The sequence below is a fragment of the Rhipicephalus sanguineus genome, chromosome 4 (assembly GCF_013339695.2).
Source record: "Rhipicephalus sanguineus isolate Rsan-2018 chromosome 4, BIME_Rsan_1.4, whole genome shotgun sequence".
NCBI lineage: Eukaryota > Metazoa > Arthropoda > Arachnida > Ixodida > Ixodidae > Rhipicephalus > Rhipicephalus sanguineus.
In genome coordinates, this window is record NC_051179.1 from 26,136,524 (window position 1) to 26,160,712 (window position 24,189).

At 47.5% G+C, this 24,189-nt stretch overlaps 1 protein-coding gene across 2 annotated transcripts in view; it reads left to right on the plus strand.

Annotated features, from left to right (window-relative positions):
• Positions 1 to 24,189, plus strand: part of LOC119389650 (uncharacterized) — a 44,863-nt gene extending 20,674 nt beyond the window's left edge. The window contains exon 2 of one of the 2 annotated variants that reach the window (XM_049414516.1): positions 23,576 to 24,189. In XM_049414516.1, coding sequence (XP_049270473.1) covers positions 23,576 to 23,926 — 351 coding nt within the window. In that variant the 3' untranslated portion in view covers positions 23,927 to 24,189. Of the gene's footprint in view, positions 1 to 10,656; positions 11,914 to 23,575 lie in introns of those variants that run through there. The other variant, XM_049414517.1, reaches the window with a different exon arrangement.

The window sequence follows — 24,189 nt, forward strand, 5'->3', positions numbered from 1 at the left end:
TCAAGCCATTTCGTGGGGAGCTGCGCGATGACATGCTTCATCCCTCTGAGCAAGTGACTGGAATCGAAAGTGCCATGTAACGTAGACATATTCTACCAAAATGCTCGTGGTCTACGTACCAAGACACGAGAGTTTTTCTCTAATGTTCTTTCGTCTTCTTTTCCTATTATTGCTATTTCTGAAACCTGGCTAGGCGCTGAAATTCCCTCATCTGACTTTTTTCCCCCGACCTACACCACCTTCCGCAGTGACCGAGATTTCAGTGAAACCAAGCAGAAAGGCGGTGGCGTGCTGATTGCCATTGACAATCCACTGAAATCCGTTAGACGGAAAGACCTAGAAACTATCGAAGAATCCATTTGGCTAGAAACCAACCTTGAGCGCAGTGAAAAATTGTTGATTGGATGTTTCTATTTACCGCCCAGCATGTCCCCTGCCTCGTTTCATGATGTCATGTCTTCCATTGAACTTGTGGTATCTTCTCATAGTGGGCACAGAATTATTGTTCTTGGGGATTTCAATGCACCTGGAATTGACTGGAGCACGCTTACTTTTTCTCATTACAATCATTTCATAGAGAAAAAGTGCAGCCTGCTCTTGGACTTTCTGGCGTTTAATTCCCTACTGCAACATAACTCACTCGTCAATTCCAGTGGCAACGTCTTAGACCTGTGCGTGTCAAACGATCAACCCCTTGAAGTTTCCCGCTCCGACATCTCTCTTGTACGTCCGGACAAATTCCACCCACCACTTAACGCAATATTATCCGCATCAGCCGAAACAACGAGCTTCAGCAGTTACGTAAACAAATCTCCGAGATTTGCCTTCAAGCGAGGTGATTACACGGGCCTCTATCATCACTTGTCTACCGTTGAGTGGTCACAGGTTACTGACAAACCAAATGTTGATGAGCAGGTTGATCGGTTTACGGAGCTTGTACTGAGCAGCATGCGTAATTTTATTCCCCAATATACACCTAAACAACGTAAATATCCCCACTGGTTCTCATCTGAACTTATCAGTGCACTGAAGCATAAAGATCACGCACACAGGAAATCTAAATGTTCTCCATCCAGCGAGTGGAAGGAAGAGTTCAGCTTCCTTCGAACTCTCTCTAAACGCCTATATAAACGGGATCATAGTTCGTATATTGAATTCTTAGAAAAAAAGCGCCTCTGACAGGCCGGCTGAGTTTTGGAAGTATGTACGTAAAGGGTCCAGCAAAAGCGGAGAGTCCTTCAGACTACTGGACTCAAATGGGGTAGAAGTGCATGCCGTCGCTGACTGTTTTGCCACGCATTTCTCATCCGTTTATAAGGCCTCAGACTCTAGCACTGATATCAGACAACAGCCCAAGGCGGTTAGCTCATCCAGTGCTTTGTCGCTGGATGAAAATCTTATCTCCGAATGCATTAAGCGCTTAAAACCATCCTTATCATGTGGGCCAGATGGCATCCCCTCCGCCATACTAAAAGCTTATGGTAGTATATTTGTCACAGTACTAACTACGATATTTAATAACTGCCTGGACAGTTCCACATTTCCAAGCATGTGGAAAACTGCTCGTGTTTTTCCAGTATTTAAGTCGGGCTCTAAAACAGATGCTTCCAATTATCGCCAGATTTCTCTACTATGTGCCACATCAAAGATCTTCGAGCTGGCTCTTCACGACATATTGTCTTTTAGTGTGAAAAACTCATCGATTCCTAATCAACATGGTTTTCTCGCTGGCCGCTCAACTACCACAAATCTTGCTAGTTTCATGACGCAGATCTCCACACCTATTTATCAGAGAGGACAGGTTGACGTAATTTACTGTGACCTGAGCAAGGCTTTTGACGTAGTCAGCCACACGCTGATTATGGTTAAACTTGCGCACTTTGATGTTGACTTGTCGGTTGTGAATCTCCTGCAGAGCTATGCTCAATAGATATTGTTATGTTGCCGTAAATGGCCAAACGTCTTCTTTGTATAAAGTGACTAGTGGGGTCCCTCAAGGGTCGGTATTAGGCCCACTCCTATTTTTAATTTACGTTAATGATGTTTCTTTTGCCATTCGTAATTCTTCTTTCCTTTTGTATGCCGATGACATCAAGATTTTTAAGGAAATTCATTCAGTTAACGACTGTCGCTTGCTGCAGTCAGACTTGCGCTCTTTTTCCGAATGGTGCGACGGTAATAACCTTTCTCTGAATACCTCGAAGACAAAATTCATGTCTATCACTCGCAAAACATCTAGCGTGTCATTTCAATACTCTGTCAATTCTGTGCCGTTATGCAAGGTTTATGAAATCAATGATCTTGGTGTTGTTGTTGACAGCGCGTTAAACTTTTCTTCTCACATTAAGCGTGCTGCTATGCGGGGCCTTCGTTCTCTCGGATGTGTTTGTAGAATATCTCGAGAATTCAGGTCTCCCATGGCCCTACACAAATTGTACACGGCAATATGTCTTCCGCAACTTGAGTATGCGTCCGTGATATGGAATGGCATTGCTCAATCCAGCGGTAACACCATTGAACGAGTCCAGAAAAAATTCCTCAGCATATATAACCATCGCTTTGCTAAAAATGACTCTGGATCTCGTTCAAGTACTGCTGAATTATTATCACTGCCATCACTTCACTGCCGACGAAATCGCTCTGATCTCTTATTTCTTTACAAGCTAGTCCACGGTATCATATCTTGCCCTGTACTTCTCAATTGTGTAAATTTTCGAATTCCGCGTAAGTTAACCAGAGAGAACTGACCGTTTCATGTACCCGCCTGCTTCTTCCAACACTCTACCGTTCACAGAATACAAAGTCTCTATAATGTTAATTTTCTTGATCTTGACGTTTTTCATAGCCCACAATCATTGTTTTTATCCGAGCTTTGCACTGTTTTGACATGGTGTGGCACAATGTACAAAGTCTTCCCTTCTCAGTCTTTCCACATAGTTGTATATATGCAATCTAATTTTTTGTGCCCCGTCAATATTTCTCTTGTTGTCTTATTTTACTCTTCCCCTTTTGTGTTCATTTCTCTTTGTCTACGTGTTTTTGCTCTTTTTATTTCTGAAAACTGTCTGTATTGTATTGTTTATTTTTATTGTTTTTTTTGCGTGCGCCAGCACAAAGACCTTACGGTTGTTCCTGGGCACGTTAAATAAATCATTGATTGATTGATTATTATTATTATTATTATTATTATTATTATTATTATTATTATTATTATTATTATTATTATTATTATTATATTTATATCCCCTGCCTCGTTTCACGATGTCATGTCTTCTATTGAACTTGTGATATCTTCTCATAGTGGGCACAGAATTATTGTTCTTGGGGATTTCAATGCACCTGGAATTGACTGGAGCACGCTTACCTTTTCTCATTACAATCATTTCACAGAGAAAAAGTGCAGCCTGCTCTTGGACTTTCTGGCGTTTAATTCCCTAGTGCAACATAATTCAGTCGTCAATTCCAGTGGCAACGTCTTAGACCTGTGTGTGTCAAACGATCAACCCCTTGAAGTTTCCCGCTCCAACATCTCTCTTGTACGTCCGGACAAATTCCACCCACCACTTAACGTAAGATTATCTGCATCAGCCGAAACAACGAGCTACAGCAGTTACGTAAACAAATCTCCAAGATTTGCGTTCAAGCGAGGTGATTACACGGGCCTCTATCATCACTTGTCCACCGTTGAGTGGTCACAGGTTACTGACAAACCTAATGTTGATGACCAGGTTGATCGGTTTACGGAGCTTGTACTGAGCAGCATGCTTAATTTTATTCCCCAGTATACACCTAAACAACGTAAATATCCCCACTGGTTCTCATCTGAACTTATCAGTGCACTGAAGCATAAAGATCACGCACACAGGAAATCTAAATGTTCTCCATCCAGCGAGTGGAAGGAAGAGTTCAGCTTTTTTCGAACTCTCTCTAAACGCCTATATAAACGGGATCATAGTTCGTACATTCAATTCTTAGAAAAAAGCGCCTCTGACAGGCCGGCTGAGTTTTGGAAGTATGTGCGTAAACGGTCTAGCAAAAGCGGAGAGTCCTTCAGACTACTAGACTCAAATGGGGTAGAAGTGCATGCCGTCGCTGACTGTTTTGCCACACATTTCTCATCCGTTTATAAGGCCTCAGACTCCAGCACTGATATCAGACAACAGCCCAAGGCAGTTAGCTCATCCAGTGCTTTGTCGCTGGATGAAAATCTTATCAGCGAATGCATTAAGCGCTTAAAACCATCCTTATCATGTGGCCCAGATGGCATCCCCTCCGCCATACTAAAAGCATATGGTACTATATTTGTCCCAGTACTGACTACGATATTTAATAACTGCCTGGACACTTCCACATTTCCTAGCATGTGGAAAACTGCTCGTGTTTTCCCAGTATTTAAGTCGGGCTCTAAGACAGATGTTTCTAATTATCGCCCGATTTCTCTACTATGTGCCACATCAAAGATCTTCGAACTGGCTCTTCACAAAATATTGTCTTTTAGTGTGAAAAACTCACTGATTCCAAATCAACATGGTTTTCTTGCTGGCCGCTCAACTACCACAAATCTTGCTAGTTTCATGACGCAGATCTCCACACCTATTTCTCAGAGAGGACAGGTTGACGTAATCTACTGTGACCTGAGCAAGGCTTTTGACGTAGTCAGCCACACACTGATTATGGTTAAACTTGCGAACTTTGACGTTGACTTGTCGATTGTGAATCTCTTGCACAGCTATCTGCTCAATAGATCTTGTTATGTTGCCGTAAATGGCCAAACCTCTTCTTTGTATAAAGTGACTAGTGGGGTCCCTCAAGGGTCGGTATTAGGCCCACTCCTATTTTTAATTTACGTTAATGATGTTTCTTTTGCCATTCGTAATTCTTCTTTCCTCTTGTATGCCGATGACATCAAGATATTTAAGGAAATTCATTCAGTTAACGACTGTCGCTTGTTGCAGTCAGATTTGTGTTCTTTTTCCGAATGGTGCAACGGCAATAACCTTTCTCTAAATACCGCAAAGACAAAATTCATGTCTATCACTCGCAAAACATCTAGCGTGTCATTTCGATACTTTGTCAATTCTGTGCCGTTATGCAAGGTTTATGAAATCAGTGATCTTGGTGTTGTTGTTGACAGCGCGTTAAACTTTTCTTCTCACGTTAAGCGTGCTGCTATGCGGGGCCTTCGTTCTCTCGGATGTGTTTGTAGAATATCTCGAGAATTCAGGTCTCCCATGGCCCTACACAAATTGTACACGGCAATATGTCTTCCGCAACTTGAGTATGCGTCCGTGATATGGAATGGCATTGCTCAATCCAGCGGTAACACCATTGAACGAGTCCAGAAAAAATTCCTCAGCATATATAACCATCGCTTTGCTAAAAATGACTCTGGATCTCGTTCAAATACTGCTGAGTCATTATCACTGCCATCACTTCACTGCCGACGAAATCGTTCTGATCTCTTATTTCTCTACAAGCTAGTCCACGGTTTCATATCCTGCCCTGTACTTCTCAATTGTGTTAATTTTCGAATTCCGCGTAAGTTAACCAGAGAGAACAGACCGTTTCATGTACCCGCCTGCTTCTTCCAACACTCTACCGTTCACAGAATACAAAGTCTTTATAATATTAATTTTCTTGATCTTGACGTTTTTCATAGTCCACAATCACTGTTTTTATCCGAGCTTTGCACTGTTTTGACATAGTATGGCACAGTGTACAAAGTCCTCCCTTCTCCGTCTTTCCGCATAGTTGTATATGTGCAATCTAATTTTTTTATTCCCCTTCAATATTTCTCATATTGTCTTATTTTACTCCTCCCCTTTAGTGTTCATTTCTCTTTGTCTACGTGTTTTTGCTCTTTTTATTTCTGAAGACTGTCTGTATTGTATTGTTTATTTTTATTGATTTTATTTTTGCGTGCGCCTGCACAAAGACCTCACGGTTGTTCCTGGGCACGTTAAATAAATGATTGATTGATTGATTATTATTATTATTATTATTATTATTATTATTATTATTATTATTATTATTATTATTATAGCACAGTTTAACGTGGATGCACCCACTTCGATGATTGGTGGTAAATCTCCATCCCGACGACTACCGTCCATGTTAAATGATTAATTAAACAAACCCTTGTGGTAGCTGTAGTAGGTAACGGTGAAAGCGTAATCAGAGAACGAGGTGTGATAACGAGAAGAGCGTCGCATATTGGACGCTGAACTTGGTCGCCATCCCGCGGCATGTTAAAATGTGAAATGACAACCTATCTTTTTCGGCACCAATGTAAAATCCGAAGACTTCGTTCTAATATGAACCTGGTTTTAAGGACAATACGCCTGAAGAGATAGAGCAGCGCGTCCCAACGCGGCCGTTTATGATGACGATGATGATGATGACCTCTTGCTGATGGCGCTCACCCACAAAGGGGGATGGGCCAAGAACCGGGCGGCAGGATCTTCAAGGTAAAGAGCTATGGCGCTAGAGACAAACGCTGTAACTTCAGACTAAAAGAGAAAAAAATCAACATTGGTAATACTTGAAAATTCCATAGAGCAAACAGTCATACTATCAGATGTGATGTTTGACGGATGTAACAATGGGTTGTAGTTAATCATGAAAATTAGCCAATATACACTATAGCATGGCAATCTTTTTGTTTCCTGTATGTAATCAAGCACTGCAGAGTGGACCTCCCTGTGGCTATAACCAAAGCATTGAAGGACTCCGCTATAACATAATGTAATGCCACCAAATGATAAAATTTGCGCAACATTGATTTATAATTCTAACTTTTGAAGGGGAACGATGAGGCATCTTTTTCTTTGATTAGAATACCGGTGACAGAATAAGAATAAATGCTCTATTGTCTCTATTTCACCGCAAAACTGACATAACGATGACGCGATGAGTCCAGCTTTATGTAAGAACCTCGTGCCACGCGCCGTTTCTCGTCTCCCTCTTCTTCTAGCGCGCGCTATGTTTTCTCTTAAACAACGTGTGCGCGCCCACCCGTAGAAGAGATCGAGCAGCTGCCAGAAGAAGAAGAAGAAGAAGAGGGACGCCGACACGCAAAGTGACTGGCCTTCTCTCGGTGACCGTATGTTGTGACCTCGAAATTCCGCCACTCCCGCCACCCCTGTGACGTGTGCGCGCCCACCCGCAGAAGAGAACGAGCAGCTGCCAGAAAGGCCGCTTTCGGGTTGTCCGCAGTGTAGGTAGGACCAACAGCAGTACCAACCATAGCAGGCAGGTCCGTTCGCGTCATCTCGCTGGGCGATCCCAACGACGTGGCCTGCATGGACGAAGGCGCGCGCGTGATCGCCGTCAACCCGTCGGGGCAGCAGTCGATGGGGCCTTCGTGCCAGTCTTCGCTCACTAAAGTCTTCTGCGGCCCCGTGGAGACGATCGGCATGCCAGCGCCCCCTAAGACCAAGGGCTCGCGCATCGACTGGCGCATCACGCCCGAGGGCGGTCTCGAGGTGACCGTCGGCCGACCGCTGACCAAGGAAGAGGAAGAGAAGCGTGAGCGCGACCGTAAGAGTAAGGCCGCCGGCGCCGCAGCCCCCGAGGATGCCGCCGCTGGTGCCGCTGGCGCCGCCCCCGCTGCTGCTCCCGCCGTCGCCCCCGCTGCCCCCGCGTATGCCGCTGTCCCCCCGGCCGGCATAGACAAGCTGAAGAAACAGATCTGCGGCCCGCTGTCGCATCTCGCCAACAAGCGGCTGCCCATCTGCTTCGAGACGACGCTCGGCAAGGAGACGGCTCCCGGTCTGACGTCCGTGACCGTCATCAACGAGCAGCCCGGGAGTCCGGTCATGGTTCAGCCGCGGGCCGCACCTGTGCGGTCTAGCAGAGGGTTTAGCCCTACCGGTGTGCAGGTAAGCCTATACATGCTCTGGAGCACGCGATGTCCTGATGGAAGCTCTTGGAAACCGTTGAGGACAAACTTGTCGGTGACAAATTCGCCGCTACTGCTGACCCGAAGATCTCGAGATCGAATCCCTGCCGCGGAGGCCGCATTTCGGTGGAGGAGAAATGTTGTGGCCTGGGTGGTCGAACCCCAGGTGGTCGAAATTTCCGGAGTCTTCCACTGCGGCGTCGCTCATAATCATGAGGAGAACTTCTTCTTGGCCTAGTTGGTATTGCTTGCTGTATGACATACTGCCGCTAGTAAAAAAGGTATTATGCAGGTATTATGTTAAGCAAACTGGCCGCTGCATGAACGTACGAGCCAGGGAACATGACAGAAATCTAAGGAAAGAAAATGAAATTGCGCACCTTCCCGCGCATTGCAAGGTCTGCAAATGCGAACCACGATTTCATGAGGTGACGATCCTATAGGTAAAAACAAATATAAGACAGCCCGTGAGTTACTAGAAGCCTTTATATCAGTAAGTTAAGTGATGAATGTATAAGTGACACGTCCATACAGCAGCGGTCTTCTGAGTTTAGATTGTTTGAGAGGTGGGTAGGTTAGGCAGTGTTGGCTATACCGCGCATGTGTGTGTCACATGTATATATCGCTATATTTCATGCCTGAAATAAATCAGTTGGAAGTGCCGCCCATTTGTCGTCCTCTTCGTGTCTCTCTTGTGTGTGTGTGATTTACTAGCGGCAGTATGTAATACAGTTCATAATCATATTGTGGTTCTGGGACGTAAAACCCCAGCAATTACTATTAGAAATTTGCCGCTAGTCTCAGTGACGAATTCGTCGCTAGTTGTGGCGAATCTGTCACCTACCTTGGTCTGAAGCCTCGGCCTTTCAGCGGTCGCTGGATCCCGAGTACAGCACGCTTATTTTATTGCCATATCCTGTTTCGGCGTTAGGTTCTGGCGCGCACTGATTATGCTTGAGATGGCGGCGTCGCGTTAAAGGGGCACTAAGCAGCGTAGGACTGACACTTAGTCGAGTTGGATGCATTCAGAAAACGGCGCGACAGAAAAAGACGGAAAGGCTGCAAAGACTTCGTGGGGTTAAAGTATTCTTTTTCGCGCCGTTTTCTCAATAACTAAAGAGGAAAACGATTTTTTTCGTGCTAGTAAACTACAATTTTACAATACCGAAAGCACCACCCTTACCGTGAGAAGCCGCTTGGTAAGCGAAAGAACGCGCAAAAAAAAAAAAAAAAACTAGAAGTGGCGACGCCGCCTTGAAGTTCCCGCGCCAGCTCGCCGTGACCTCATAGATTTTGACTTCATCTGCTAGGGCCTAAGCGCTTATTGGTAAAAAGTGCTTATAAGCCTTTATATACCAAATTCAAAAAAAATTTTATTGAACCAGATTCCGAAAACTTTCTAAAATTCGTCACGTCACGTGGCGTTCACACCGTATTTTAAATTTTAAAAACTGAGATTTTGACCGTCATTTCCTCTTCTAATAGTTAACCAATGGTCTCAAAATTAATGACAGTAGAGTGTTGAAAGAATAACTCATAGTTTTGATAAGGTTATGGAATGGCGGGAAAGGTAGAAAAATGAAAAACTTTCCCCGTGAAACGGCTTGCCTTTGTTCGCCAACACTGTCTACACAGCACTAAGTTAGATTCTTTGGGGAAAGTTGTGAGGGGAAAATGCGCTCGTCTCGCGCATTGGCACAATTGCGCGTCTCAGAAGTGCTCTGTTACGGTGATCAGAGGCACAACGTAAGACAAGGCGTCAAACTGCCAACCCGGGAAAGGCGAAAATGGCATCTTTTTTTCGCCTAGATCTGCTTCAGCGGAATTGAATGCTGAGCCATGGAATATGTGCAGCTTGAAAACTATTGCATAAATGATCTTAGTTAATTGACTAATTAAGCATGGTATAAATTATACCCTATCGAGTGCCACATGACGAGATATCATATGTCGTTGGTTTCCTTCAGTTGCGGTTAACCACTTTTTTTAAATATTTGATTCTATAGTTACGTGGAACACCCTGTATATAACGGTTCCACCTCTGCTATCGCCTTCAATAGAGCTGCAGTATATGTGTGTGCATACTAATGTCAGTCTCGCCGCAAGGGCGAAGCAATGAATTCGAGAGCAACAAATTGGAATGTCATGCGAACAAAGGCTTTCTGTTCACTCATTTTGCAAACACGGTCGCTGCAGCGAGCGGAATCATGTTCGTGCTGTCCATTGCTTCTAAATTTAACAGTGAAAGCACAACACGTAAAAACTGCTCCCACCTCCACCTCCCTTCAGAGATAAGAGCGTGGGCACGGGTGACCACGCCCTGTAGGTCAAAGTACAGGGCTGAATCGCGCATCCCAATTTCGGTGAAATATGAGCGGGGCGACGACCTTTAAAGCTCGCGCTTTGCGCCATCTCGCGGGTGATAGTGAACAGGCATCTGCGGCGCTGAAACACCTCAGAGCTCTGCGTACCGCCAGCGGTAAATGTCAGTTGTAGGTTGGAGAACGTATATATGTTTTGTGGCGGAGTGTTTTAACGCGTTGTACCGCGGAGCGAGAGGTCGCAGGTTCGAACCCCCGGTCGCGTGCTTCGTAAAAACCTTTTATTTGCCGGTTTTATAATACTTATATGCATACCTATGCATATACTGAGCGGCGCGGCGATGCTGATGGCGAAAACCCGCCGAGAGTGTCCAAATAATTGCTATCGCGATAAATATCGCTGACACGTGCATATACGCTGTGTTCTCGCTACAGGTTATCTGCAGCAGTGACGGCGGCTACGGCGGCTACCAATTGCCCACCGTGACGAACTGCAGCGCCATGGGCGGCGGCGGCGGTAACTTCACCGGAGTGCGCATCCTGGCCGATTCGTCTTCGTCGATGGGTCGGCGCTGCGAGCAACTGTTTCCCGACCTGTGTCCCGCCATGTAGACGATACGCATCGTGGACGACGTCGGCGCTGCCAACAGGCGCACTTCGTCCCGCGTCGTGCACTTTCGATGTCTTGATAGGTCTATAAACAAAAAAGAAGGTATCGACCTTATCTCATCCTGATATGTCGGGCGAATATAGTGAAAGGTACTTACTTAAGTTCCAGGAGTATTGCTGAGCAAACTGGTGTTTTCTAACTGATATATTGTAGCACTGAAGCACGCCTAGAAAAGAGGAAACACCTCGCCCGTCGCGTCTTTTTTGTGTTTCTCCTTTGTGGATGTGGTTCGGCGCTACGGTATGTCATTTACTTACGCAACTACCCATTTCCAACGGACCTGTAACCGACACGTTTGCTACGTGACTTTGATACAAAGTAATTCATCGAGAGCCGGCGCAAGCCTATTTCGCGGCTATTAGAGAAATTTTATCATTATGAGGTTAGCATCCTGGGGCTCACTGTCAGTTTGTAGACAATGACATGAATCTTATTGTTCTGAGAACACGTGTCAACGTGGCTATGTAGACTGTCAGAGAGGTGCCCGCGTTTAAGCGAGCTGGCTTCGTTCACCTATATGCCTATCACTTGGACTCAGTCCTTGATGGAGATTTTAACTGGGAAAGGTACACAATGACATATCCTCAATGAATAAGCACATCCACCCCTGAAGCAACATTTGGAGTCAGAATGGAGCTTTCATAGCGATAAAATAGCATAGTTACCGAAAAGCGGATATTACCACCAACGTTTGCGTAAACGAGTGAATTTTAACTGAAAAGCGTCCACGTAAGCGAAACTGATTTTCCTAAGATAACCGAAAACAGTCGTAATATAATTGATTCAACACACAAACGGCCAGTTGCGCTTACTCACTTAGTGCCTGCTCAATTAGTGCACCCGAGTGCCCACTGTATGAAAGCGTGACACTTAAAGGAGAAAATAGAAGATAAGTGCACTGCCGTCACGGTATTTCGCTCTCGTAGAGGACACTGGGCAGCAGTATGCAGGGAAGGGAGTGGGGGTGGGGTACAAAACAGTATATCACTTCGCTTTTCTCTACGTTTCTGCAGGAATAAAACGGTTCGATCAATCAATTTCGTCCACCGACGCCATCACGTGATTGCTGAGAGTGTGTAAGGGGGAGAGGCCACAGCGTCTTACCCAGCCCCTTACTCAGGTCCGAACGCGCTACCGCGTGCAAGCACACATGGTTTTGTCTGCGTTACGCCAAGCTAGGACAGCATACGGCAGCCCGGGCCCCTGAAGTGATCTGCACGTATCATCAAGGCGGCCGAAGAACAAGGGGAAGAAGACTTCCTTGCGCGCGCTCAGGTGGCTATGCTATAGGTGGTAGAAAGCGGACGGTCGCCAAGGGACGGACACAGCCCCTAGCAAAAGCTGCTTCGCATCTAATATGAGGAGTCGGAATGAAGACCGACAAAAGGGCCGGTTCAGCGCCGGGAAAGAGAGGGAGAGAAAGAGAAATGCGCTTCGCGGTTTCACGGCAAGGCGGCGCATATCAGTCGAGTGCCTAGAAGCTCCCGTTTCTTTTATCTACCCGTATATCACTGTCGGTACCTTCATTCACGAGCGCCTTCGCGATAACTCTTTGGAATTTCGCCGAAAAAAAAAAGAGTGTAAGCTGGCAGAACACTGCGGAGCATCCACTTGTGGTTTCTTCACTCTCTACCTCGGTTTTATTCCTGCCTTTGGCCCAGACTGCTGCTAAGATCACAGGAAGGAAGTGTGGCGCCGTAGTCGTGAAAATGTTGGGTAGCACCATGGATAAAGTGTTCTATATTCTAGAACACTATACCATGGAGGAAGGAATACTAAGGAGAGGCCCTGACGTCATGCCTGACGTCACATTCGTGAAGCCTCCACATCGCAAACACCCGCATCGCCTCCTAGCGAAGGCGCAGAGAAACATTTCGCGATTTCCGTCGCGACGTTTGCAAGCGCATGCGCGCATCGCGAAACCTTGCAGTATTTTTTTTTTTTTTGTTTTTCGCCGTGCAAGCGGTGTAGTCGATTCACGCGTGCTGCTCCTTCTGTGTGTTCGTTAGGAAAGCTACGCAATGCCCAGCTGTTGCGTATACCCTGTGCAAATCGCGTGCACTGCGGGCAGTACCGGGTGTCACTTTTCATGTGTACGTATACGATCGCTTCAGTACTGATCACTAAGGCATGGTATTTGCATGCGGAGCTCTCGGATGTGCGCTCTGTTGCTTCTTACTCGTTGTGTCAACTCGAAACACACGTGAAATTTTGTTTTTGGCGTCTGACGCGCCGTACATACCATGCGCTGAAGGCATCGTACGTTTTAGAGGCTGTGTCGTTCAAACGAAAGGGCAGTAAACTTTTGTTGCTGTTATCGGACTACGTGATGTATGTATTGTGCGGTGTGCGCTCGTTGCGTGCGCACTGGAATTACAAACTTTACGTGCACGATCGCGTATACAATACAGCGGTGTCTTTTTTTTTTTGGACGTGAAGTTACGTCAACTATAGGTTGGCGTTGCGCCGAATAGCTACTGCGCTCACTCCATATACACGAGACGAGCAAATAACCGCTAATCGGGCAATAGATCTGAAAATCGGGCTACAAGAAAGGAAAAGAAAGGCCTAACACCCAGCAAAAGGCGTAAGTCACTGCGAGGTGAGTTCGAATACGATGAGGCAGAGGCTGAATGTTTTTGATTACGGCACGTACCGCTACTTTCTGTACTGTTGCACAAAAACGCTCCGCGAAGAATTTCAGCACGCTGCGCTCGGGCCTGCCACGCCCGAACGGCCTGGTAAACGTCTGCTTGCAACATTTTACTGCGTGCGAACCGAACAATACGCGCTAAGTTTACGCCGGGACTACAAATCCGAGCAGAAGCGAATCACCGCGGAGAGCACGCCGCGGGGCGTCTGCTGTTTTGTTTGCCCCATACCGGTTTGTTTGCCCCATAAATCTGACGTCACTTCCGCCACACTTTTCGCAATGCATTGGGATACGATAGGGCCTCTCCTTAGTTTTTCCTTCCTCCATGGGTAGCACACACCAATTTTTATTGAGTTGCGAAGCTTTCTTCCTGAGAAAGCAATTAAGGGACACTAAAGAGAACAAAATTTTTTCGCGCATTAGTACAATACAATTTCACAATACCGAAAACACCACTCTTACCGCGAGAAGACGCTTGGTAAGCGAAGAAACGCACTAAAAGAAAATGCGGGTGGCGACGCCACCTTTAAATTCCCGCACCAAATGCCATGACGTCACAGATCTTGACGGCGTCTACTACGTCATTCGTAGTTCCTAATCGGCAAAAATGAAGTACATTGTCCTCTACGGGGGCCATAAACTTAACACACCAAGTTTCAGGAAGTTTCATTGGGCCAATTTCGCCAAAATACACTTTGAAATCCGTGACGTCACGCGAGGAGATTTGGGCGCGAAATTTAAACATAAAGTTTGAAGTTGACTTTCTTCTTTTTTAATAAATTTATGATGGTGAAATTAACGACATTAGAGTTCAAAGAGTACAATTTATCAATCTAATCCGATTGATTGTTTAACTTTAGAGTCCCTTCGCAGCTTATTGCTATTGCACTTATGCGACGGGTGACAGTTCTTTTCACATGATTCTTCTTTCACCTTGTGGGCTTCTGCAGAACTGACTTGTAATTCGCGACATGCCCTTCTGTGCCAGAGATGTGGTGGCGCGTTGTTAAATTCATGTTCTACGGTATTGCGCGCCAGAACCACGATGGGATGATGAGGTACGCCCCAGTGGGGGATACTGATCGACTTCCAATACATCTGGGCACAATATTAATGAGAACTAACAGACAATAATGCCAAGGAAAGTATAGGGGGTGTATTTAGAATATAAATGTGAAGAAAGTAAAGTGGACGAAAAGATAACTTGCCGCCGGCAGGGACCGAACCTGCGACCTTCAAATAACGCGTCCGATGCTCTGCCACTGAGCTACGGCGGCGGTCATCCTCCCGTCCACTTTATGGGGTATGCCCACCTGTCCACTTTATGGGGTATAGGTGGGGTATAGGTCCCTGTCGGCGGCAAGTTATCTTTTCGTCCACTTTACTTTCTTCACATTTATATTCTAAATACTACAGATAACACCCCCTATACTTTCCTTGGCATTATTGTCTGTTAGTTCTAATTAATATTGTGCCTAACAAAGAAAAACGAGCCTTTAAGAGTCCCCTCCTTTCCTTAATCCATCTGGGGGTTTTTTAACGTGCACCTAATTCTATGCAGTAGACGCGAAATGCTGCCACTTTGACCGGGAATCGAACCCGCGTCCTCGTGCTTAGCAGCGCAACGCAATATGGCCGCTAAGCAATCACGATGAGTAGAATGCGCAGTGGCAACACAACGCAACCTACGACGCAGATTGTCTCAAGATAACGCTTTAAAAAAAAATCACAGCATATCCACGGAGTGAATGATGATGAGTGGGCGAAGCTGCGGAGGTTCATCGGTAAACCGTGAATCTTCCGTGAATTCTGCCCAGTACATCATCACCGACGTGAGATCGGGCGCGTTTATACTAAAGGTTCGATGAGAGTTACGACGACTTGCAGCTCACTTTAATTTTACAAGTACGCTGTGAATTTTCATTGTTTAGAAAACCATTGCTTTAGAAAGCTTCTGGCGTCTTTCGTTAAGCAGCTGGCGTCTTTTCGTTTTGCTTTAGAAACATCTGGCGTTCTTTCGTTTTGCTTTTAGAAAACATCTGGCGTCTTTCGTTGGTTTATTTCATCAATCAACGGCGTTTTGAACAAAATTTTTATTGTTTAATCACGCACAGGAGAAATCTCACCAGGCACTACCTTGGAGGTAAACAATGGCTCCTAATGGGAATGAGAGACAGAAGAAGTCGGCTTTTAGCTAACACTTACACTACTTCTACTAACGTTTCCTACTGGAACATGCCAATGGCTGCTAATGGGGAATGAGAGACAGAAGAATTCGGCTTTTAGTTAACGCGCACGCTGCGAATTTTTTATTGTTCAACAACGCACAGGAAAAATCTCCCACCGGCACCACCTTGGAGGTCAAGATCTGGTACTAGCGTTACGACTGGTTACGCACTACGACTACTACGACTACGAGTCAAGCCATGCATTCCTCAATATCACAATTAGGCGTACAAAACTACCGCTTATTTTCTTATCTTATGGTCTCTAGACCTGTCGTGAGCACTTATTATTCTATTTCAGCGTTACCTGAAGGCTACAAATTACAGTAAAAAGGTCACGAACAAAAATTTCGCTGTCAGGAATCCTTTTAGACAAAGGCAGGGCAAGCGAATAATTCATATTTTTAGAAATAGAATATTAATTAATATCTGGGGTTTAACGTCCCAAAACCGCGATATGATCATGAGAGACGCCGTAGTGGAGGGCTCCGGAAACTTTGACCACCTGGGGTTCTTTAACGTGCACCTAAATCTAAGTACACAGGCCTCAAACATTTTCGCCCCCACCGAAAATGCAGCCGCCGCGGCCGGGATTCGATCCCGCGACCTTCGGGTCAGCAGTCGAGCGCCATAACCAATAGACCACCGTGGCGGGGCTGAGAAATAGAATATCGAAATGTTCTTCTGGTAGCTCGTCGAGATGGTGCGCTGCCCTGCGCAGCTCCCAGCTCGACCCGTCGGAGGCCTAGCGCAAGGCAAGTTTATTCCTCCTCCTCTGGTAGCTGTAAAGAAAGAAACAGTCTGTGCTTTCTTCTTTAGTCATCGGAGGTGAGAAGCTGAGAGCCAAAAGTGATTGATTGATTGATTGATTGATTGATTGATTGATTGATTGATTGATTGATTGATTGATTGATTGATTGATTGACATAACTTTAATGAGGTCCTGCGTCACGCGCCCTAGCGCGCAGTGGGCGACTCCCACGTCGGGACCGTCAGGCCAAGCCTGTCGGCCGCTTCGCGGGCCTGCTGGACATCCCAAAGCTGGTTGGCCAGGAACGAGCTGAGGATGGCCGCCTCCCACCAGGCCATGGAGGTATCGGGGCTTGATTGAACGCACCCCAAGAGCATGTGTGCTAATGTGGACTTCTCCCCGCATGCGGGGCACACGTCATCCGGATAGTTCTCAGGGTATATTGCATGTAGTGTACAAAGATTCGGGTATGTCTCCGTCTGCAGCAATCTAAACGTAAGGCCTATTGAGTTTCGAGTGAGGAGGAGGGTATTCTCTCCGCGCAAGGTAAAAGTGCTTCGTAATTTCATTGTACGTAGCGGGCGCGTCCCTGCCTTCCAAAACTTCGTCCTCGTCGAGCCCGATGACAGCGCGGTCGGTGAGCGCAAAAGTGATAACGGTAAAAAATTAGGGATGGTAACTGGCAGCGGACGCTGTACAATGTAAACTCAGGTGATATGCACTGATCCGTGTGCCGGATATCGGCCATAGATAATGCAGCGTGAGCAAAACAGAACGAAGCGCACGTATACGTGCAGATTATATGACGATGATAATCGATGAGCCAATATAAATTTTTAAAAATTCGGCAGATACCACGTGCCGTGGGAGTCGATGTTATGCGAAGCGTGCGGCGGGAAGGTGACTGTGGCGTAGTTTTTTTTACTGACAGATGTCACAAAGTGACGCTAAAAATTTGTATAAATTTTAAACCGACACATGTATGTTGAATAGCCGCATATGTGTTACATAACCAGTTGTTTACGGTTGGGTAACGCTGCCAACGGCAACGTGGGTATTACACACACCAGAAGCGGTAAGCTGATATGTAGTGCTTATACTTGTCCCTTATAATGGAGAACGCACGCACGTTTCACGAACCCGCGTGCACGTGTGGAAGAAGTTCTTTACCATTTCCTCTAAAGAAACGTCATGACCATCAAAACTTTGTCGCGGTGGTGATTGACAAACATGGTGAAATAGTAAATGCGCTCTCGTTCAGAGACTCCTCAGTGGCGGAGGCGGAAACCAGGGCCATCGCGCTGGCCATACATACCGCTGAACGTAAAGGACATGACAGCACCATCGTCACGTACTCTCTGGCAGCCTGTCGTCTCTTATTACGAGGCAGAATTCCCAGTGGATGCCGTGGTTTAATAAAGCATCGCGTCAATAACGACCATACAATCTTCTGGTGCCCGGCTCACGCAGGGTTGGAGGGAAATGAGAGGGCGGATGCCGCGGCTCGTGCATTAACTTTCCGAGCACAGGCTCTGGCCCCCTCAGCAGATTTACGAACCCCCGCGCCTTCTTACACCTACAACCCCACAATCGCAAAAGACCTGCTTGCCCATCAGCGTCTTACCCGACAAGTATACGCCCCTCCCGACAAACGCCTAACAGGAGAGGAGGCAATAAATTGGAGAAAAATTCAAACTGGGGTTTATCCCCACTTAAAGAGATTACACGCCATGTTCCCTACGTGCTATCGAAGTTCCTGCCCCTGGTGCGGAGGAAGCCCTACACTCTACCACATTACCTGGGGCTGCTCTAAACACCCCCCACACCTGACACACACAGGCACGATACCAACACACACGTTGGAGCAGTGGGAGGCGCGACTGTCCAGCTCAGACCTGGCCGATCAGCAAGCGCTGATCGACCAGGTTGAACGGGCGGCCAAGGCCAGTGGGGCCCTCGACTAGGGTTCCCCCCAAAAGAATTTTTTTATTGTAAATAAAGTTTATCTCTCTCTCTCTCTCTTTACAGTTCTTGAATAAGGTCATCATCACCGTGATCAGTGAGCACCAGCAGCTGGTCATGACCGTTTATAGGATCCGGTCGTGATGGCGGTGACGAGGGGTCCATGTGTAGTGAAGTATGTGGTATAGTAGGGCTGTTAGTATTCGTGGATGCCTTGGTCATTTCGTCGACAAATTGTGAGTTGACAGAGCCAGCAACATGTCGGAACCCGAAGCCACCCTTCGCGTTGGTGAGGTATAGACCGTCGAGGCTGGTAGGCCTGGATAGTGCTACGTAGACCAACATCAATGGATGGCGCTTGTCGTATTCGTAGACTACCTGGGCGTATGTGGCCTACGTTGCCCAGTTTACAAAGCGGCTGTCAATCAATCTGGCATCATCCTCGGTTAGCATGAGGCCGTCGCCCAGCGTCGTAAGAAATGAAGAGGACACTGCGTCATTCTGGCGGACGAAGTGCACTTTACGGTACGGTGATGTGGATATCATATGTAACTTTCGTTAATGTCTTCCTCAGGGGTCGAGCAATGCTTCAATATAGCTTGCTGAATCATAGGAATACAAATGTAATGTTTATTAGACTGCTATAAAAGCGGAGCCAGCACTGGAACCACAGACGTTAATATGATATGACGCATGTATCGTAGGAGTACACATCATAGGAGTATGTTGTGCTCATGGTTTTCTTGTAAAATTAGATAGCGAGCACCACAACCACAATTGACGTTGCACCGATATGACGCCTGCGTAGGCTGTTTTTCCAAACAAGTTTGAAAGCAAACCTGGCGCGGCTTAGTGGTAGAATACCTGATTGTCACGCAGAAAGCTTGGGTTCGATTCCTGCTGGGATCCTAATTTTCATTCTTTCCATTCGTGAAGTGAACGCTGCCGATGTTGGTTTTTCTTGACGCTCTTGCATTTAAGTTACCAATGTATGTTCTCGCCGTTCCTGGGTAGATATAAACTGTCAATCACCTGTGGCGCATACCCGTTCACCGCGGCGCGTGGAAAACAGGTATGTGCCACACGTGTCTAGTGGAAAGCGTTTGACGACGTACGCGGCAGGATTTTCACATTCTTCATGTCATGACCCGACAGTCATATTCGTCAAGTCCTCTTACCCTCCCATGCCAATTTTGGTCTACACTAGCATAAGGAGGCGATCATGAGAGCACCCAGACGTAGGCGGCTAGATAGATAGATAGATACGTAGATAGAAACGCTCAAAGTGCCAAAGGTTCGCTAAGAAATGCTTCGCATTTAAAATGCAAATGAACAGTATACGCAAGAAACCGACCACAAGACAAGTAGCATGGCGTGTAAGAGTAGTCAGCCTTGCATGACGAAGGAATATGAAGAACTGTATATATATATAGTAGCACTTGAAGTAAAGGGAAGGTTTCAGGTAAGGGATAAATTTTAAATACCAAATTGTTATCGTGCATTGTTCTTTTCTTGTATTAAAACTTTACAATGAAGGACCAAACCACAGTGGTTCTTCCGATAACCACATCTTCTTCCTCCAGCGGAGGACATCAACCGCCACGACTGGAAATGCCTCATCGTCATCATCGGAAACCGCGGCCGCGCGAGAGCTCGCGCTCGCGTTTTTCGCAGGGGCCAGCAGCCGCAGGCCGTCGTCTCGCCGATGGAGCTCGGCAATGGCTGCAGGCAAAAAACCACAAAGTAGAGAGCTGCCGCGGGCTTTCTCTCAGTGACCGTACGTTGTGACGTTGAAATTCCGCCACTCCCGCCACCCCTGTGACGTGTGCGCGCCCACGCGTAGAAGAGAACGAGCAGCTGCCAGGAAGGCCGCTTTCGGGTTGTCCACAGTGTAGACAGGACTAACAGCCGTACCAACCATGGCAGGCAGGTCCGTTCGCGTCATCTCGCTGGGCGATCCCAACGACGTGGCCTGCATGGACGAAGGCGTGCGCGTGATCGCCGTCAACCCGTCGGGGCAGCAGTCGATGGGGCCTTCGTGCCAGTCTTCGCTTACTAAAGTCTACTGCGGTCCCGTGGAGACGATCGGCATGCCAGCGCCCCCTAAGAGCAAGGGCTCGCGCCTCGACTGGCGCATCACGCCCGAGGGTGGTCTCGAGGTGACCGTTGGCCGACCGTTGACCAAGGAAGAAGAAGAGAAGCGTGAGAGCGACCGTAAGAGTAAGGCCGCCGGCGCCGCCAGCGCTGCAGCCCCCGCGGATGCCGCCGCCGGCGCCGCCCCCGCAGCTGCTCCCGCAGCCGCCCCCGCTGCCCCCGCGGATGCCGCTGTCCCCCCGGCCGGCATAGACAAGCTGAAGAAACAGATCTGCGACCCGCTGTCGCTCCTGGCTAACAAGCGGCTGCCCATCTGCTTCGAGACGACGCTCGGCAAGGAGACGGCGCCCGGTCTGACGTCCGTGACCGTCATCAACGAGCAGCCCGGGAGTCCGGTCATGGTTCAACCGCGGGCCGCACCTGTGCCGACCAGCAGAGGGTTTAGCGCTCCCGGTGTGCAGGTAAACCTATACATGCTGTGGAGCACGCGATGTCCAGGTGGAAGCTCTTCAAAACCGTTGAGGACAGACTTGTCAGTGACGCATTCGCAGCTACTACTGACCCGAAGGTCTGGAGATCGTATGCCTGCCGCGGCGGCCGCATTTCGGTGGAGCATAAATGTTAGAGGCCCGTGTGGTCGAAGCCCAGGTGGTCGTCCGGAGTCCACCATTACGGCGTCGCTCATAATGATATCGTGCTTCTGGGACGTAAAAGCCCAGCAGTTATTATAAATTTTCCTCTAGTCTCAGTGACGAATTCAACTCTAGTCGTGGCGAATCTGTCACCGACCTTGGTCTGAAGCGTCGGCCTTTAAGTGGTCGCAGGATCCAGAGTACAGCACGCTCATTTTATCGCCATATCCCGTTCCGGCGTTAGGTTCTGGCACGCACTGATTATGCTTGAGTTGGCGGCGGCGCGTTAAAGGGCCACTAAGGAAAGTAGGACTGACACTTAGTCGAGTTGGTATGGATGCATTCAGAAAACGGCGCGACAGAAAAAGACCGAAAGGCTGCAAGGACGTCGTGGGGTTAAAGTCTTTTCGTCTTTTTCGCGCCGTTTTCTCAATAACAACAGAGGAAAAAGACTTTTTTCAGGCTAGTAAATTTCAATTTTACAATACCGAAAGCACCACTCCTACCGTGAGTAGGCGCTTGATAAGGGGAGAACGCGCAAAAAAAAATCTACAAGTGGCGACGCCGCCTTAAAATTCCCGCACAGCTCGCCGTTACGTCATGGACTTTGACGGCATCTGCTAGGGCCTACGTAAGCACTTATTGGTTAAAATTGCTGACAAGTCTTAATACACCAAGTTCGAAAAAGTTTTATTGAACCAGATTCCACAAACTCTCGAAAATTCGTGACGTCACAGTGACGTTCATGCGCTGAAGTTCCTGCGCGAAATTTTAAAAAAATGACACTTTGGCCCTCATTTCCTCTTTTAATAAGTAATCTATGGTCTTAAAATCAATGACACTAGAGTTCTGAAATAATAACTTATAGTTTTGATAAGGTTATGGGATTGCGGGAAAGGTAGGAAAGTTAGACTTTCCACGTGAAACGGCTTGCCTTTGTTCGCCAACGCCGTCTACGCAGCACTAAGTTAGCCTTTTTGGGGAAAGTTGTGAGGGGAAAATGCGCTCGTCCCGCGCATTGGCGAGTGTGCAGACAATTGCGCGTCTCAGAAGTGCTCTGTTGCGGTGACCAGAGGCACAATGAAAGGCAAGGCTTCAATCTGCCAACCCGTGAAAGGCTTGAAAATGGCATCTGTTTTTCGCCTAGATCTGCTTTAGCGCAATTGAATGCTGAGCCACCGAACATATGCGGCTTGAAAGCCATTGCATAATTGATCTTGCCTAATTAACTAATTAAGCATGGTATAAAATATACCCTATTGATCGCCACTGACGACAGACTATATATCGTTGGTTTCATTCAGTTACGCTTAACCACTTTTAAAAAATATTTGGTTCTAGTTGCGTGAAACGCCTTGTATATAACGTTTCCACCTCCGCTATAGCTTTGAAAGGGTTGCAGTATATGTATGTGAATACAAAAGTCAGTTTCGCCTCAAGGGCGAAGCAACGAATTCGAGGGCAAGAAAGTGGAATGTCATGCGAACAAAGGCTGTCTGTTCACTCACGGTCGCTGCAGCGTGCGGAATCACCTTCGTACAGTCCATTGCTTGTAACCTTACAGTGAAAGCACAACACGTAAAAACTGCTCCCACCTCCACCCCCCTTCAGAGATAAGCGCGCGTGCCATGGGCGTCCGGAGGGGGGTGCAAGGGGGGGCGGCTGCCCCCCCCCCCTGGAATTTCGGATAATATTTTGCTATGCAGTATAATAATCTGCACACGTTGGTTAGCACACAAAAGGTCCGCATATCCGTGTGAAACGGCCTTCAGGACTGCCAGCCAACTTTGCACGTTATTTCATATTATTGACTAACCTTGCCGGTCAAGTCACGGTAGTGAACCCCCCCCCCCCCCCCCATGGATGCACCCCCCTTGAAAAATTTCTGCGGACGCCCTTGGCGCGTGCACGGGCGACCACACCTTGTAGGTCAAAGTAGAGGGCTGAGGCGCGCATCCCAACTTCTGTGAAATATGAGCGCGGCGACGACCTTTAAAGCGCGCGCTTTGCGCCATCTCGTGGGTGATAGTGAACAGGCATCTGCGGCATCTGCGGCACTGAAGCACCTCAGAGCTCTGCGTACCGCCAGCGGTAAATGTCCGTTGAAGGTTGGACAACGTATATATGTTGTGTGACGGAATGTTTTAACGCGTTGTACCGCGGAGCGAGAGGTCGCAGGTTCAAGCCCCCGGTCGCGCGTTTCGGAAAAAAAGCTTTTATTTGCTGGTTTTATATATACTTATATGCATACCTACACATATACAAAGCGGCACGGCGACGCTGATGGCGAAAACCGCCGAGAGTGTCAAATAATTGCTATCGCAATAAATATCCCTGACACGTGCATATACGCTGTTCTCGCTACAGGTTATCTGCAGCAGCGACGGCGGCTATGGCGGGTACCAATCGCCCACCGTGAAGACCTGCAGCGCCATGGGCGGATGTGGCGGTAACTTCACCGGAATGCGCATCCGGGCCGACTCGTCTTCGTCGATGGGTCGGCGCTGCGAGCAACTGTTACCCGACCCGTGTCCCGCCATGCAGACGATACGCATCGTGGACGACGTCGGCGCCGCCAACCGGCGCACTTCGTCCCGCGTCGTGCACATCTTCGAGGAGCCGCCCGCACCGCCGCGCTCGACGCGAGGCTCGTCGCGCGACCGACAGGTCTCCGCGCGCGTCGTGCACATCGAGGAGGACTGTCCCGATTTCCCGTAAACTCCGCGGCGTACGCGCACTTTCAACGCGCTGGAAAACTGTTATCAGGAACCGTGAAAGTAAAATTGTGAATCAGTTTACCGGAGTGCATACTGAATGGATTTAAGCTAGATTTCCTCCGACTTCTTAATTTCAGGAGGCCCATTCTTATTTTGCTGTTCTCTGAAATCGTTAATGAGCGACAGACATATTTTGCCATCGTCACACTATTGCCTGCTTCCCATAGAGCGGGAACGAGTTCAAATATGTGGTCTTCTAAAAGT